Below are 15,846 nucleotides of genomic sequence, written 5' to 3'. Positions count from 1 at the left end.
CTATTCTCAACTCAAGCCGAGTCTTACTGAGGTCTATTAAACTTTGGATAGCATTTCTTTCCCTTCTCTGAGAATCAATAGCAGCGAACACTAAGTTCCCTCTTGATACTTTGCTGCCTATTTGTCCTTAAACTATCACTTCCTATGCCAAAATGCCCTAGACTTCATGGTATACTATTCTCTCTTTCTTTCCCTGATTTAGATTACCTATTTCCTTCCTGAGAATGTTCCCATGGCCTTTTTCCACACCCAATAAAGCCAAAGGACATATACATATTGGGAATTCAGTCCTGTGGAGATTTAGGTTATTTTCAAGGTTGGGTTAATTATCCTTTTATGAACTACATCTTGACTCAGACCCCTAAAAAATACATTTGTATCAAATATAGAGGGCAAGGGGAGGAATGTGTCTATATTTAGCTTCAATCTTTGCACAATACTGCTAAAAGACATTGAAAAGAATAAGGAAACTAAAGGCCTTCCCCCACCCTGAGGTGTAAGCATCTGTAAATCTGAATGTTATTGATCTTCATGATATTAGATGTGCCAAGAAACTTGAATGAGAATTCACCTAACAATTCTCATTTATTAAATGGCCCAATATTTAATTAGATAACTTTATCAGGAAGAATGTGAGTTCAAAAAATGCCCCTTCTGGTTCTAGTTGTATGATTATGGATAAGTCTTAAAACTTTTAATTCATTTCACTTGTGTCTCTTCTATAGCAGAATTAAAAATACCTTTGGTTTCAGATAAAGTCATCATATATGTAAAGCCCTTGACAAAGCAAGTTCTCATGCTTGTCAGCTATCATTCTTGTTATTGCTATTCTAGAGAGTTCTACTTTTTTCTTTCTTGTAGTTTTCCCTGGTTCTTTTAATCTGCAAAAGAATACATTTCCACCCTCACATATGTTGCCAGTGGACTTTTATAATTCCTATTTCCACTTACCTGCCACTTTTCAAGGAAGTAGAAAACTGAAGTTTCTACATTCTGAAACTAGCAAAGAAGTCAGTGTGAAATTCTCAGAGGACTGACAAATGAACTGGAGCAAAAGTGTATGTGCATATGTGCTTTTCACTTGTATTGTATGCCAGTGCTCCTCTGAAGTCCTATCTCAGGGCCTCTTCATACTGTGCAGTGACCCTGGATTCTTGCGCATTTAGAAGAGTATAAATTCTGTCAAGTTCTCCTAGTCTTTGAAGGCCTACTCATAGAAATATGCCTGGGATCCAAAAACTAGCCAAGTTGAAAAGTCATCAGTAAAGTAGCCACAAACTAGGTAATAATATTTTAAACCCCAGAAATCCTGGGCCAGCTAGTTGGTGCAATGGATAAAATGTTAGGCCTAGGATCAGGAGGTCCAGGATTGAAATCCAGCCTCAGACTTTTACTAACTGTATAACCCCAGGCAAATCATTTAGCCTTTATTTGCCTCAGTTTACTCAGCTATAAAATGGAGATTTTAAAGAAAAAAAAGTGACAAACTACTCCATTAATCTTTCTAAGAAAATCCTATTTTAAAAAATGGGGTCATCAAGAGTTGGACATGAGTAAATGACTTAACAACAACCAAAACTCTCGAAGACTTATCTACCGAGTCATAGAGAAATTGTCCCATCTGAGGATCTGCAAAGGTTCAAGAGCCAAAAGTACATCCAGATACCTAACCTATTTCCTGTCTATTTTTCTATTCTTTAGTGGGAGCCGTGAAGTGCTGGATGATGGATCTATACCTGGTGATGGATTAGGGGCAGCAGGTCTAGATTCCAGTTTCTACGCACACTTAAAGCGTAACTGGATCTGGACCAGCTACATCATTAACAAGTCGAGGAAGGTGAGTTCTTGAGCTGACTCAGCATACCATAGGTGTCCATTTTTGATGTCTCTTTACAGTTCATTTATGAAAGAGCAGTTAGATTCAGAGTTGAGGACCTCGCTTAGAGTTCTAACTATTCACTATCTGGCCAAGTCCTCCCCAGGCTTTGGTTTTCTCATCTGTAAAAGAAGGACTTGGAGTGATGACTTTTTAAGTCCCTTTTAGCTCTATATCTGTGACCTTAAGAATGCAGTTACTGATAATTTACATATTTAGAACTTTTTCTCCTGTGAAAATTTCTATTTAAGTAAAACTTGAGTCAAATATGGAAGTAAATATATAGTTTACTTTTTCAGAAGGTAATATCCACTGAATTACAGGATTTTAGGGCTTGGGCTACTGTGCTGTGATTTCTAAGAGAAAGGTCTCATAGGGGAAAGTATCATCTCAAGTCTGGCAGACAGTTCATTCATAATTAGTATTTTTCCAGTTGATGAGAAGACCTCATTTTCTACTTTGCCATTTGTCAGCCTGGAAAGACATGATTAGTGGAGCTCCCAAAATCCCATTCTAAAAAAGAGATACAAACAGAGGTAATCCTTTCATGTGCCCAACTGACCTGATCTTATTCTCAAAGAGCACTAGAAATCTATACAATAATCTGGATTTAGATTTCTCTGATCTGTCTATGTGTCTTTTCAGCACATTTAGTCTGAGATTATTCTATTCTGTCATACAGGATAATACATATTGGTATAATTAGCAGTCTCAAAATCTTCTACCCAAGCCTTTATTAAACATTTTGTTCATTATTGCCATCTGCTGTGGGTAGAGCTCCCTGTAAGTGTGAACAGTTCTTGTCATTGTCTTGTGTCCCTGAATGCTACTGACAGAGCTGAAGGGAAAATTCAAGGTTATCTAGTTCATTTAAATATCTTTGTGGCCCCTGTGCTTTTTCTACCTTTTTCAGTTCTAGCTTTTCTTTTAATTCTTCCCCTCTGGGGTAAAATTTCCAGGAGACAACATAAAAAATATGTCATTTTTGCAGAAGTTAAAAGATTTCAAGGAATAGGCTCAAGGAAAACATTATATATGGGATAATACAATAATGAGCACATTACTGTAGCATGCATGAAAACATTCTCTTCTCTGCACTAAGTTGCAGACAACTCTCCTACTATTGCTAAATTATTTTCTGGACTTCATTAAAGGCGGTTGTGAATGTTGTGAATTTATTGCCTCAGAAACCTGGGAATTCTTGATACACATATTTGTCTTTTAGGAAAATACAGTTTCAGAAAATGGCCTTACAGTTAGGCTCCAGACATTTTTATCCAAACGTTCTCTGCCACTAAGTGCTGGAAGTAAGTATCACTGTATCTCACTGGTATCTTCAGTTCTTCCCACATGTAGAACTAATGATAGTTCAGCAGCAAAAAACTTCAGTTTAATTTGGAAAAGAGTTAGTATGTTCAGATGTCGTCTTGAAACTACTGTTTGTGGTAATATTTCTCTTTTAATCATTTCTAGATAATAGAATAAATATTTTGGGAGATACAAAAGCCCCCTCAGAACTTCCTACTGAGAAGGAGGAGCAGTTTGAGATCGGCAAAGAAATGACACAAGACAGAAACAAGAGGGTGAGGGGCGGCAAAAGCCAGAAACGAAAAAGGCTCAAAAAGGACCCTGGAAAGAAGGTTAAGAGAAGGAAGAAAGGTTATTGGTCACTTACAGTTTCATTTCCCTTTTCTGTTGCTACTCCAGTTTCTTAATTTCACTACCTTACTTGTGAAAATCACATACCAACTAAGTCTTCAATTTGTCTTCTGCTGTTTTCTGTTCTTTCCTTTCATTTGAGATACTTAATATATTGTCATTGCTATCTTATTTTCCAACCAACCTGACAGATGAGAATAGATCTTTGCATTTACCATTTACTTTTTCTTAGTTTTTTTTGTCTTTTTCTCTTAAAGAGTAGTCATTCCTTTAGTGTCTCGTTTCCTTTCTCAATTCAAACCTCTAATTATATTTCTTCTTGCAAATTCTTGTCTAAATATACACACCTTGCAAAAATTCTGATCTCTTTTCTGTTTTCTCTTTTCATATTTGTAGGTATACCAATTAAGTCAAAATTTAACATATATTTTGAAATTTTTCAGAGAGAGGAAGGGCAATTAAAACTGCAGGGCAGGGTTCCATGACTCTTTCAGACTTGAATCAGAAACTCAATTGCTTTGCTCTCTGGATTTTCATCTTAAGATTGCACATCAGATGTCTTTTCTGAGGAAAAACAGTTTGAGATGAAGGGAAGCATATTCTAATGTTTTAGATTGCTTTATTTCAAAGAAATAGTCCAGATTTTTCCATAAAGATCTAGCTGATATATCTTAAATTTTAAGAAAAATCTAAATTTTTATTTGAAAATGGATCCAGTTTTTTCATCTATATATGGTGGGGATAGAGAAGTCAGGAAAGTAGATTCCTTTGACTGACATCATTCAAAATGGAATTGCAACCTCTTGTATAAACAATTGTGGAGGTGTTTGTAAGTTAACATAGTAGACTCTATCAAGATCTAGATTTACTATTTATTAGAAAAGTTCAGTATTATGAATTTGGATTCATATTTTCTTACCTTTTTCTTCTTTTTTTTTCTACTATTGGAATTGTTGTAATTTGTTTAAAAACAAAACCAAAAACAACCTGAAAAACGTAATTTTGGAAACTGGTAATGCCAAGTAGCATTTATTCTCTAACTCAAAAGCTTTACTTGCACTTATCACCTACAGTCCAGGCACTGAAGGCAGGGGTGGAGAGCTCTGCACCCTCCCAAAGTAATGGCTGTGAAATCTGCAGAGGGAGGTTTGTTCAACCATAAAATGAAGCATTTGGATGAGACCACTCTAAGGTCTTTTCCAGGTGTAAAGTCTATAAAACTGTGAAATATAAGCATGCTGTTTGCTAGAAGAAACTAAGTCAGCATATTCCTTTCTCCAATGTTTAGGAGAAAAGTCAGAAGAAAAAAGCAAAAAAATGCGCTACCATGATGAAGCTGACCAGAGTGCTCTGCAGAGGATGACACGTCTGCGTGTGACCTGGACAATGCAGGAAGATGGGCTTCTGATGCTTTGCCGAATTGCCAGTAATGTCCTAAATACAAAGGTATTCAGTCAGCTGCTGCATTCTTTCTTTGCTATGTGCATTTCATTCATTCCTTTGACAAGCATATAAGTGCTTCTTATTCAGGCACCCCTGAAGATGTTTTTGCACCCATCCTATCCTCTACCTGAATTGTGACCCCCAATATTGTATTTCTAGCTCCCTCTGTATTCCCACTTGATTTTTACAAATATTCAAATCAGTCCAAACATTATTTGCTGAGCTCCAGGTCTGTGCAAATCCTGGGTAGGGAATACAAAGCTTTTGAATGTTTAGTTTTTAGGTTTTTACTGAGAAATCCGACCTTCAGTAAGAAAACACCCTTTAAAAAATTTGGCATCTTTTGATTTGACTCATCCTTTAGAGCAAGAACTGCACCGACCATTTTGAGTCTGTGTTGCACTGTCTGAGGACCTCTGTTCTGTCTTTAAGGCACTAAATCTTTTTTTCATGTCCCTTCTGATATTCATTAGACTGACATCTTGTGCATAAAGAAAAACTGAGTGTTCCTGGGTCTTTCTCCTTTATTTTGGTTGTGGACCACAGAATATCTTCTTTGGTTCTTTTGGGTATTTCATAACAGAGTAACACTTGCAGGGTAATATCATGAGGTAGGAGGGCCAACTAGCCAGCTAGATGGCAAGATCTCCTCCTTCTGTTTCTTTTCTCCTGGATACTCTTTAGGTGAAATTATCAGCACTCTTGCTATGTGCTGTGTCCCCAAATGAATGAAGTACTCCAGATGGGGCCTGTCCAGAGCAGGCATCCCGGAGTGCTCCCTCCACAGTCTCACCATACGACAAGGCCTTTCCTAATGTGCACTGAGAGCTTATCTTGTCTTTTGGTTCCATGTAGAGGACTGAAACTCTGAAAAGGTATGCTTGAATCAGACCGCAGAGCACCTAAGGCTAATTACCCATTCGATGTGAGATAATGACTCTATATACATATTTAGATGAGATGGTGATGTGATGGCTCTCCTCACCATTGGTGCTTGCTGAATGTGTGGTGGTGAGGTAACTGTAAGCAAGGATTGGCGAGCCGAGGGAGAGAAGTCAGAGTCACTTGGCAGCAGGACGAGGAAGAGAGAGGCTGAAGACTCCAGACTCCAGAATCCTGGATACATCTTTGACTAGCCACGTGACAGCTTTTCTGCCTCCTTCACTTCTCCCCCTAAAGACCAAGGACTTTGATTGATCCTGACTCTGGCTGACCTTGAGGCCCTCCAGGGAGCTAGCCTGGACTTTACAGTTCCATGTCACACTCTTGACTCACAGAGCTTAAGGTGCTCCAAACACCCCTTTTCCACACTAGCTGCTCATTAGCCATGCCTCCTCCACCTTGTACTTGAACTGATTGTTAATCCAAATATAGGACTTGGTGTAATGGGAAAGATCTGGGGTCAGAGAGCCTAAGTTCTTGTCACTGTCCTGCTTCTCACTGCCTCTAGTTGGCATCACTTAACCTTTGGGGTCTGTTTATTATAAAATGAAAAGGGATAGGACAGATAGCCTCAAAGGTTCCTTCCAGCTCTAAATCAGCATCTGTAATCCTCCAGTCTGGGGCTATAACATAATCTTTAGATCCTTCCCACTACCAAAAGGGCTATCTTGCATACTGTAGGTTCTTGATATAAGTGGTTTTTGAATAAATGAATTGGTGCTGCATCCAGTAAGTTTCTAATTCTACCTCTTTTACAGTGAGGTTGTAAGCATAAGGAATGTTTGGTGCTCCATGAAACAATTATAAATAAACTTAAATGATAGTCATTATAAAATGTGCTTTAAGAAAAGAGGCTCTGTAAGGTATTTATCACTCCATTTCACCCACACAGCTCTATTACACAGTTTCTCATAGTAACTGTATTAGAGAAATGTAAAACAATATTGTGGGAAGTCCAAAGGAAGAAAGTTCTTAAAGTCTGTTGTGTTTATGAGAGATTGTGTGAAGGGTGAGATGGGGGGAGACAAAAAGACAAGGCAAGAGAAATGAGTCTACCCCCTCCTTTGCAAAATTATTCCTCTTCCTTCAAATCCATGACCTTTCAATCAAACTGGCTTTCTTGCTATTCCTTAACTCAGCATTCCATCTCCCACTTCTGGGCCTTTGCCACATGGTATTTACTTTGTCTTTTCCTCATTTCATTGAATCTTTGACTTTAAAATTGAATTCAACTGCTATCTCCTATGGAAAATCTTTTCCAGAGGCCCCTAATTATTAGTGGTCTTTCTTCCATTTGTCTTGTATCCATTTATCTGTGTAAATGTTGTTATTCCATTTTCCTCCCTCGTAAATTCCTTGAGGATAAGGATTGTTCGTTGTTTTAACTTTGTGCTCCCAGGTTCTAGAATGCTTTCTACATTTTAAATGCTTAGTAACTGCTTATTGAATTAGTGAATTGTATTGAAGTAGATACCAATTGAGATGATCTTTAAAAGATAGAGAGAAATTCATCAGGAAAAGAGAGTATTGTAGGCAGAAGAAATGACATGATCAAAGAGGTGGGGTGATTGCACATATATTTGTGGAATAGAAAGAAGTCTAGTTTTTCTGGAACATAAAATACATGTATAAAAGTAATATGAATTAAACACAGAGAAATAGGGTAATATCACCGGGGAGCTACAGACAGTTGATTTTTAGACAAAGGAATTTGACCTTTTTTTGAAGAATCCTGATTTTTCTATCTTCCATATCTGATCTAGGTGAAAGGCCCATTTGTTCCATGGCAAGTTGTCCGGGATATTTTGCATGCCACTTTTGAAGAGTCATTGGATAAAACATCCCATTCAGTTGGGCGAAGAGCTCGCTACATAGTCAAAAATCCACAAGCCTATCTGAACTATAAGTAAGCTTTTTATAAAAACAAATTATTTTTTAACTGGTGTTAAGGTGGTTCTAAGAATTCTAGCTGTCAGTATTCAAGCTTTCCACATAAATAGGACAGATGTACATATACTGTATACATCTCATTTTTGTTCTAGACCTATGATTTCATTGAAATAAGGAATTCATAGTTTACAAAGTCCGTCCATGGATACAAACTGGCAAATTGTGTATGTTATAGTCTTAGAGAGTTGCTTGGGGTCTAATAGTTTAAATGACTTGCCTGTGGCTATACAGCTAGTTAGTAGTAGGATTCAAATCCAACATAAGGCAGATGGATAGTAGGCCTCTTGACTGATGAACATGAGGTAGGCCAGTTGTTCTCAAACTTTTGTTCTCACTATCTTTACACTATTAAAAAAATATTGAGAATCTGTCTAAAGAGTTTTTGTTTATGTCAGTTATAGTTGTAGATATTTACCACAATAGAAATAGAAACAAATTTTGAATTTGTAGAATTCTCTGAAAGGATTTCAAAAACTCCCAGCATTCTCTGGAGCATACTTTGAGAACCATTGCGTTAGGCTAACTCAAATTTGGGTCTTGCCGAAGATAAAGCCAGCCCTTTATCCACTATGACATGCCTCTCCTTATTTTACAGATGAGGAAACTGAAGCACTGAGAGGTTAATGATTTATCCAGTGGCAGCAATCTTAGAAGATCAACAGAGGCTGTTGCTCTTGTTAAATGATAAAATGTGGCTGTTAACATTGATCTTTGAGTCAAAAGACCTGAGATTTGACTCCTACCACTTAGTAGCTTGGTGACATTGCACTAAAAGAATCATCTTGGCACTATTTGTTAATCCCTGCAAAGAAAGAATTCCTTTTCTCAGATTAATCTCTCCAGGTGGCTCCTTGCCTCCATCCTCCCAGCCTTAGCCCACATTCTCCCATCTTCCCTATCTTTTCAGCATATCCCTTGGAGGCTCAAAGGAAAGACCTTTGAAAGTTCCTTCCTGTTTTTAAAGTATTAGGTAGCATATTGTCCAGATGATTGGAAATCCAGGTGTTATCCTGAGTGAATTTAGTCTAGTCAGTTTGGCTTTCTTCTCCTTGCTCCTAGAACTGGAAAATAAAGGCTGACACTGCTTATTGATACCCAAGTATGATCATCTGTAAAATTCCCTTAAAGCCCATTGAACTTTATAGGTAAATCCATGTTGCTGTTATAACCTTCTAAGGCTCCCCAAAACATTTAAGACACCCAAAATCTCCTCCTGGCCTACTATTCCTATAAAGCATTCTGATGACTTGGATGTTAATCCTTTAGAAAAAAAAAAACTGCTCTTGATTTATGGCAAGCATTGGTCACCAATCCATTTCCCTTTCAGATAGTTATCTGGTTCCTAGAACTAGTAGTACCTTAAAGTTAGAGGCTTTGAGAAAAAAAGTAATACCCATAGGAGAATCAACTCTGATTTTCAGGCAGGAATTTAAGTCACTTTGATACTTAGTAGCCTCTGAGCAGCCTCAGATTTTTCAGCCACAGAATAGAGGAAATAATACTTGTGCTCCTCATCTCTTAGGGCAGCCATGGGGAAAGCACTTTAGAAACTTCAAAGAACTATTATTAATGTATCTAGCACTTTTTGTTTTTTAAGATTAGCTTCTAGTGCAGTTGTTACAAGTTAAACTAAAGTATCCCTAGTTAGTTTTTTGTTATTTCAGAACATAAGGAACATTAAAACACATAAAATCATTTTATCTTTTCCTGATGCAGAGTTTGCCTCGCAGAGGTGTATCAAGATAAAGCTCTTGTTGAGGATTTTATAAATCGAAAACATAACTATCAAGACCCTGAGGTAAGAATGGTGTGAATTCTATGAGTCATTAAAACTAAGAACAGTGCAATTTCTACACCACAAAAGAAGTCTCTTGCTTATTTGGTACTGTACTATACTTTGACTGGCAAACATGGAATTTTTCATGATCATTTGGGAAATCTACTTCCTAGTTCCTTGAGTTTGAACTTTACTCAGCTGGCTGCCATAATCACTTTTTAAATGAGGTTAGAACTTTGAATGTTCTTATGCCTCAGGCCTGCTTTGGAAAGGAAATGGAGCAGCTCTTCAGAGGTCATGTACAGGTTCTTTGCAAACTGTCAAACTTATCTGGAGAAAGTAAGAACAAAGTACAAAGCTTGCTTCCTGAGAAGTCCCTTTCAATCCTGCAATTCTATATAGACTCCAGTGTTTCAGAAGCACAGAGCTATATAAAGATGGAAGGACGCTGATTGGCAATAAGTCTTTTAGATTGAAGACAAGGAAATTGGGAACAGGCAGCTGGCAAGTTAGTCAAATATATAATTTTTCCCATTTTACCTCCTTTGCTCTTCCCATTGTATTATGAAAAGAATTTGGAGTTGGCAGCTGACAAGGTCAGTTTTCTTAAACTGGATGCCAAATGAACCCAGAGAGCAGAAACTCCACATTTTTCATTTTCTGGACCTTCTCTTTTCCCTTAATGTAACCTCTGTATACCATAGTGCTATGTGTGCGAGGCAATTCCTCTCAATATACGTATCCTACCACCCTTGGTGGCCATTGTTAAACCTTTGGCCCAACCCCAACCTTGGGGTTAATCAAAGGAAAAAGACCAAGAGGGGATTACTCAGATGACCACTCTGGTCCCCAGGACTTGTCTTTATAATATGACATTATAGGATCTATCTCACTTTAAATCCCCTCTCCTTTGACTTTTAACCCCATGGTTTGGGTCTGGGCCAAAGGTTTAGCAATGGCCACCAAGGGACAGTAGGTTATGTGTATCAAGAGAAAAAAAAAAGAGAGAGCAAAGTTTGTATTACATCTAGCTCTGTATTTTTCCCAGTGCTTGTGTCACAGTGACTTGCACACAATAGGCATTTGATAAGTGCTATGAATAGAACGCTACTGAATAAGATCAGACATGATCCTAAGTGGACATGAATTAATAAACAGAAAGTGTTGATTGACCTTTTTTGGAGTCAGGAGGTTAAAGTTCATTTAACAGCTCTAAAACTAATTATCTGAGCAAGCCTGAACAAGATACTTCAGCACTTCCAGTTTCAATTCTAAAATAAAAATAACACTATTTAGGCTACTAACCTTTTTGGGTTGTGTTGATAAAAAACTTTATTAAACCATAAAGTGTATTGAATAGCTAAGTGATAAGAGTGCCACATCTGGAGTCAGGAATACTTATTTTCCTGATCTCAAATCTGTCTTCAAATACTTCCTAGCTGGGTGAATCCTGGGGAAGTCACAAAACACTGTTTGCCTCAGTTTCCTCATCTGTCAAATGAGCTTGGAGAAGAAAATTAGCAAACCACTCTAGTGTCTCTGCCAAGAAAACCCCAAATGGGGTCACAAAGATTTTGACACAACTGAAAAACAATGATAAAAATACATAGAAATGTAAATTTTAATTTTCCCATGGTGCTGGGATATTACAGACTCTCAGGACCAGCAAGCCAGGACTTGGCAATCTTGTTGCTGTGATACTTTCAGATAGGTTGGGGGTAGGGCAAGGGAACAGTCAATTATGGCTAGACAGAGGTGTGACCCCAATTTCCAGAAGGGTTTGACCTGTGTCCCTTTTCCTCTTTTCTGCACATGCTAGAGAAGTAATCTCTCTTGACCTCCCTGCCATCTGTATGTTGAGTTGGGTTTGGGGGTGTAGGAGGCAGCCAATGAGCCCCACTTCCTTTAGGGACAGGCTGATAATGTCCATTATGAAGTAACTGGATGAGATAGCATAGCCTTCTTCGGGAAGGGAAGGGCTTTAATGGTTTATCTTCTTTCAAAAGGTTTGTGCTGAAGAGTTTAAAGAATTTGTGGAAAGGCTTAAAGAGAAGTTCAGTTCTGCGTTAAGGAATCCTGACCTTGAAATTCCAGACACACTGCAGGATTTGTTTAGCAGGTACAGTACTTGAGGCACAATTTCTGTGGTCCATGATATGAAGGAAGAAGTGCAGTCAGCCTGAGGCTTCCACATGTTTCTTCCCTGGACAAGTCATAGTATGAAAATAATGATGCTGTCTAATTGTGCTTGGTTCCACATTTAATGGTTGCCCTGATACCTCCCTCTTTCTTTGGGCAGCCAGCCCAGACTGGTTCTCCATTCCCTCTGCCTGAGGCCTATAGTGATATTTATCCTACTTACCTTAAGGTTATGGGGTAATTAATAGCCTTATGATGTTGGAGAACTGTAGGTTATTATTGGGTTTCTCATTTGATTAGCTTTGCTTCCGTTTTTGTTCCTGTTTCATAGGAACCTATGACTGGGTTATCATCTGTGACTTGTGTTCCTCGGCGGTATTCCATTTTCATACTTTCACATTGATCAAACCAGATTTCCCATGCTTTGCTCAGGTTTACATAATTTCTCTGTTTTATATTTTCATTGGGAAAAAGTCCCTTTTCTGAAGTCCCTCTTTTAAACATTTTCTGTTTATTGATTCAAATCCAATTAGTCATAGGTTTGGTCTTACTCTATAGAGTTCATTTCATTTCAGCAAGCATTTATAAAAGAAATGCCTACCAAATGCAAACCCCTGTGATGTACAGACTGGGAAAAATGCAAAGCTAGATGTGTCACAGACCCTGTTTTTAAGGAGCTTATGATTTACCTGAGTGGAATTATCTGGCACACAAAGAACAAAAGAGTAAGATAAGAGGAAAAGGAAGGTCCAATGGAAAATGTGGAAAATTAAGGTTTATCTAGTGCCCAGTCTTAAGAAAAATCTACCTTCTTAATTTTCCAACACTGATAAACTGACTGGTGTTGTCCATTGTAATCTTGGAAAAAATTGTTTCTGGACCTCAATTTCTTCTATAAAATGAAGAAATTGGCTTAGATGTCTTTGAGATTACTTTCAGCACTGTGATCTTGTGGCCCAAGTTTTTTGTTGTATAGGCAAAATTCCAGAAAGTGACTTGCAGAGAATATTTACAGGTAGCACTTTTTCTCACTAAAGTATTCATAAAGTGAATTAAAATTAATTCATGCCATGATATTTTTTTAAAGAATTTTATTATACCTCTTAAGTTGGAGACCCAAACCAGCCTAAACATAACAAATGTGATGTCAAAGTAATGTTAATTCATTAGATTTTTGAATGTGACTCTAGATGACTGTGATCATTCTGGAGGCTGGAGGTTCAGAGGGGAGGATGCAGAAAGGAGGAGGGGTAGAACTAGAAGGTAGTTGTTAGAGCAAAAGTGAAGACCAGTATAGATTAGGTCAGAATGTCCCAAAGAGTCAGACTAAGAAAAGCTGACCTAGACCCAGGACCCCATATAGAATGTTGTTTGTTGAAAAAGGCCAAGAGGGGATTACTCAGATGACCACCCTGGCCCCCAGGACTTGTCTTTATAATATGACATTATAGGATCTATCTCACTTTAAATCCCCTCCCCTTTGACTTTTAACCCCAAGGTTTGGGGCTGGGCCAAAGGTTTAACAATGGCCACCAAGGGACGATAGGTTATGTATATCTTCCTGTCACTAATCAGACAGTGCAAAGCCTGCTTTGAAGAGTTTAAAAGTTTCCTTTTCTGTTTCTTTAGGTACAGAGTTTTGGCAATAGGGGATGAAAAGGATCAAAGCAGAAAAGAAGATGAAGTTAATAGGTGAGTGTGGGCGGGTGTGCTCCCTGCAGTCCTGAGGCCACCCCATTTCTTCTTAGAATTATCTGCTTGATCCAAGGCAGTGCGACCCAGTAGGAAGAACTCCGCATGTAGAGACAAAAGACTTGGGTTTCATTCCTAACTCTGCCACTTCCTGAATGTATGACCTTGGGAGACTCAACTTCACTGTGACTCCCTTTCTCTGTCTGTTAAATGAAGTGTTTAAGTGAGATGATCTCCTAAGACACCATCCAGCTCTAAATCCTGAAATCCTGTAGGAAGACTTTGCTTTTTTTTTTTCTTCTTGAAAGTTGGCCCACAAAACTTTGGTTGTCAAAACTTCAAATTATGAACAAACATATTCTTTTCTCCTCCCAACTGTTTCATTCCCCATCTGCTAGTCTTTGGTCCTTGTTTTGGGAATGTCTGAAAGCAGGCAGAGAAACTGTAGTTCGTAGTAGAAAGCACATAAACTTCATTTCTCTACATTAGAGTGTGAATTAGGAAACACCTTTGAGCTTCCTCCCAGTGCTCAAGTTTCCTGATTTTTTTTTTTTAAATAAATGTGATAAGTCTGCATTATCAGGGTGGATAGGGAAAAAAAAAAAAAAGCCTTACAACTGTTATCACGTGATTTTTCCCATAGGAAAACTGCTTTTTATGTCTACTTTTCTTTTGATTTCAAAAATTAATATCAATATGAGATTTTAAACTGCTTTGATTTGATTTGATTAATTGATTAAAAATCAAAATGAGATTTAAATTTAATTAAAAACTAAATTTAAAAAAAATCATTTTTCTAAAAAAGTTATTAGAAATTATTTTTTTTTAAATCATTACATTAATTGACTTTAGGTGTGTGATAAGGCAGTGTTATCTTCTGACCTCCATTTGACCAGCTTTAAAACATTTCTGCATAGAACATCTGCTAAGGAGATTCAATTCTGAGAAGAATTTTTTTCTGCTTTGAATGTCCAATATTTTGTGAGACTGCTGACTCATTTTTATTAGTATTGAATTCAGGGGGTTTTCATGGTTTGACATTCTTGTCGTCTACATGTTCTGTTTCAGTGTGGATGACATTCATTTTCTGGTACTTCAGAACTTAATCCAGAGCACTTTGGCCCTCTCAGATAATCAGATGAAGTTATGTCAGTCATTTCAGGTAGGTCTCAGATTGGTGTTTTTTCTTTATGTGTGGGATTTGCTGATGTTTCCAGATGTTGCAGTAGAGGTTTCCATTTATATTCTTTATGTCTATCACTCTCTAATCCATGGAATTTGAGAGGAGTACTTTTCTTCAGCAGAGAATTGAATATCAGCAACATTTAGGACAGGAAAAAGTAAGGAGATGGGCAAATGTTTTATATATACATACTCACACATATACACACATACATACATATACATATGTATGTATGTGTGTCTATATATAAACATATATAGACACATAAAAACTTTTAGATGTTAGTGATTACTACATGCTGCATATATAATATCCTTGAAATCTTCTCTTTTTCCAGAGAATTTAAAAGAGCTTCTTTCATTTATCTGTTAGATAGCCAAATGAAAAAGATAAAAGGGAAATTAAAACATATAAGTGTTTAATGAAAACTTACTCCCACACTATTCCTCTCTCTTAAGAGATTTTACTGCCTTTTTTTTTTTTTTGAAAAAATTAGTTATTATCTAAGTAGAAACCAGCTTTTAAGGAAAGTAGATTTGGAGAAGCTAGTACCTCCAAACTCTAACCATTTTTGTATCCCAGAAGAACTATAGGATACCCCTTTCTTTGACTTTGTAGAGATCCTTATTCTTTTTCTTGGAAGTCAATACCCCTTCTTCTGTCCACCTTCTCTTCCTCTATTCCTTGACAGGTAACACAGTAGCATCTCTTCTCTTCTCCCATTTCATCCTGAAGCCTGCCATAATGCTTCTTGTCAGTACTGTGGGGGAGGCAAAGGCAGCCCAGAGGACTCAGCTACAATTTACTTACATCTATGAGGAAACTCCAGACAGGCTTTCTTTATGCTAATAGTAATCATCATGAAAGTAATTTATATGGCTTTTCTTAAAGCAACCCTTTGAGATAAATCAACAATTGCTGTGTGATCTCATCCATGTGGCTATTTCCACAAGACTTCCTGCCTCCACTTCTCTTTGCAGATCTAATCACCACCCAGGCAGGCCCTCATCACCTCTCACATGCACCATTAGTACAACCAACCCCCACATAAATTAATGTGGCAATTACATAGCATTCTATGACATAGAAAATGTTAATATAACAACATATCAGACCAAAGCATAGGCTTGACCATGTCCATCCCCACTACTCTCTGCCCTTTGCAAGTCTTAAAAGTTGTTTGGA

The 15,846-nt window shown here is 37.6% G+C and overlaps 1 protein-coding gene across 1 annotated transcript in view; it reads left to right on the top strand.

Annotated features, from left to right (window-relative positions):
• The window catches only part of GTF3C1 (general transcription factor IIIC subunit 1), a 135,650-nt gene that overhangs the window by 89,352 nt on the left and 30,452 nt on the right, over nt 1-15,846 (top strand). The window contains exons 21-29 of the mRNA XM_051988276.1: nt 1,702-1,837; nt 3,102-3,183; nt 3,350-3,535; nt 4,824-4,981; nt 7,684-7,826; nt 9,587-9,668; nt 11,654-11,766; nt 13,416-13,478; nt 14,547-14,640. Of these exons, the coding sequence (XP_051844236.1) occupies nt 1,702-1,837; nt 3,102-3,183; nt 3,350-3,535; nt 4,824-4,981; nt 7,684-7,826; nt 9,587-9,668; nt 11,654-11,766; nt 13,416-13,478; nt 14,547-14,640 (1,057 nt within the window). The remainder of the gene's footprint in view (nt 1-1,701; nt 1,838-3,101; nt 3,184-3,349; nt 3,536-4,823; nt 4,982-7,683; nt 7,827-9,586; nt 9,669-11,653; nt 11,767-13,415; nt 13,479-14,546; nt 14,641-15,846) is intronic.

The sequence above is a fragment of the Antechinus flavipes genome, chromosome 1 (assembly GCF_016432865.1).
Source record: "Antechinus flavipes isolate AdamAnt ecotype Samford, QLD, Australia chromosome 1, AdamAnt_v2, whole genome shotgun sequence".
Taxonomy (NCBI): domain Eukaryota; kingdom Metazoa; phylum Chordata; class Mammalia; order Dasyuromorphia; family Dasyuridae; genus Antechinus; species Antechinus flavipes.
Note: the sequence above shows the minus strand (reverse complement) of the source record. Positions and strands in the feature narration are given on the sequence as shown.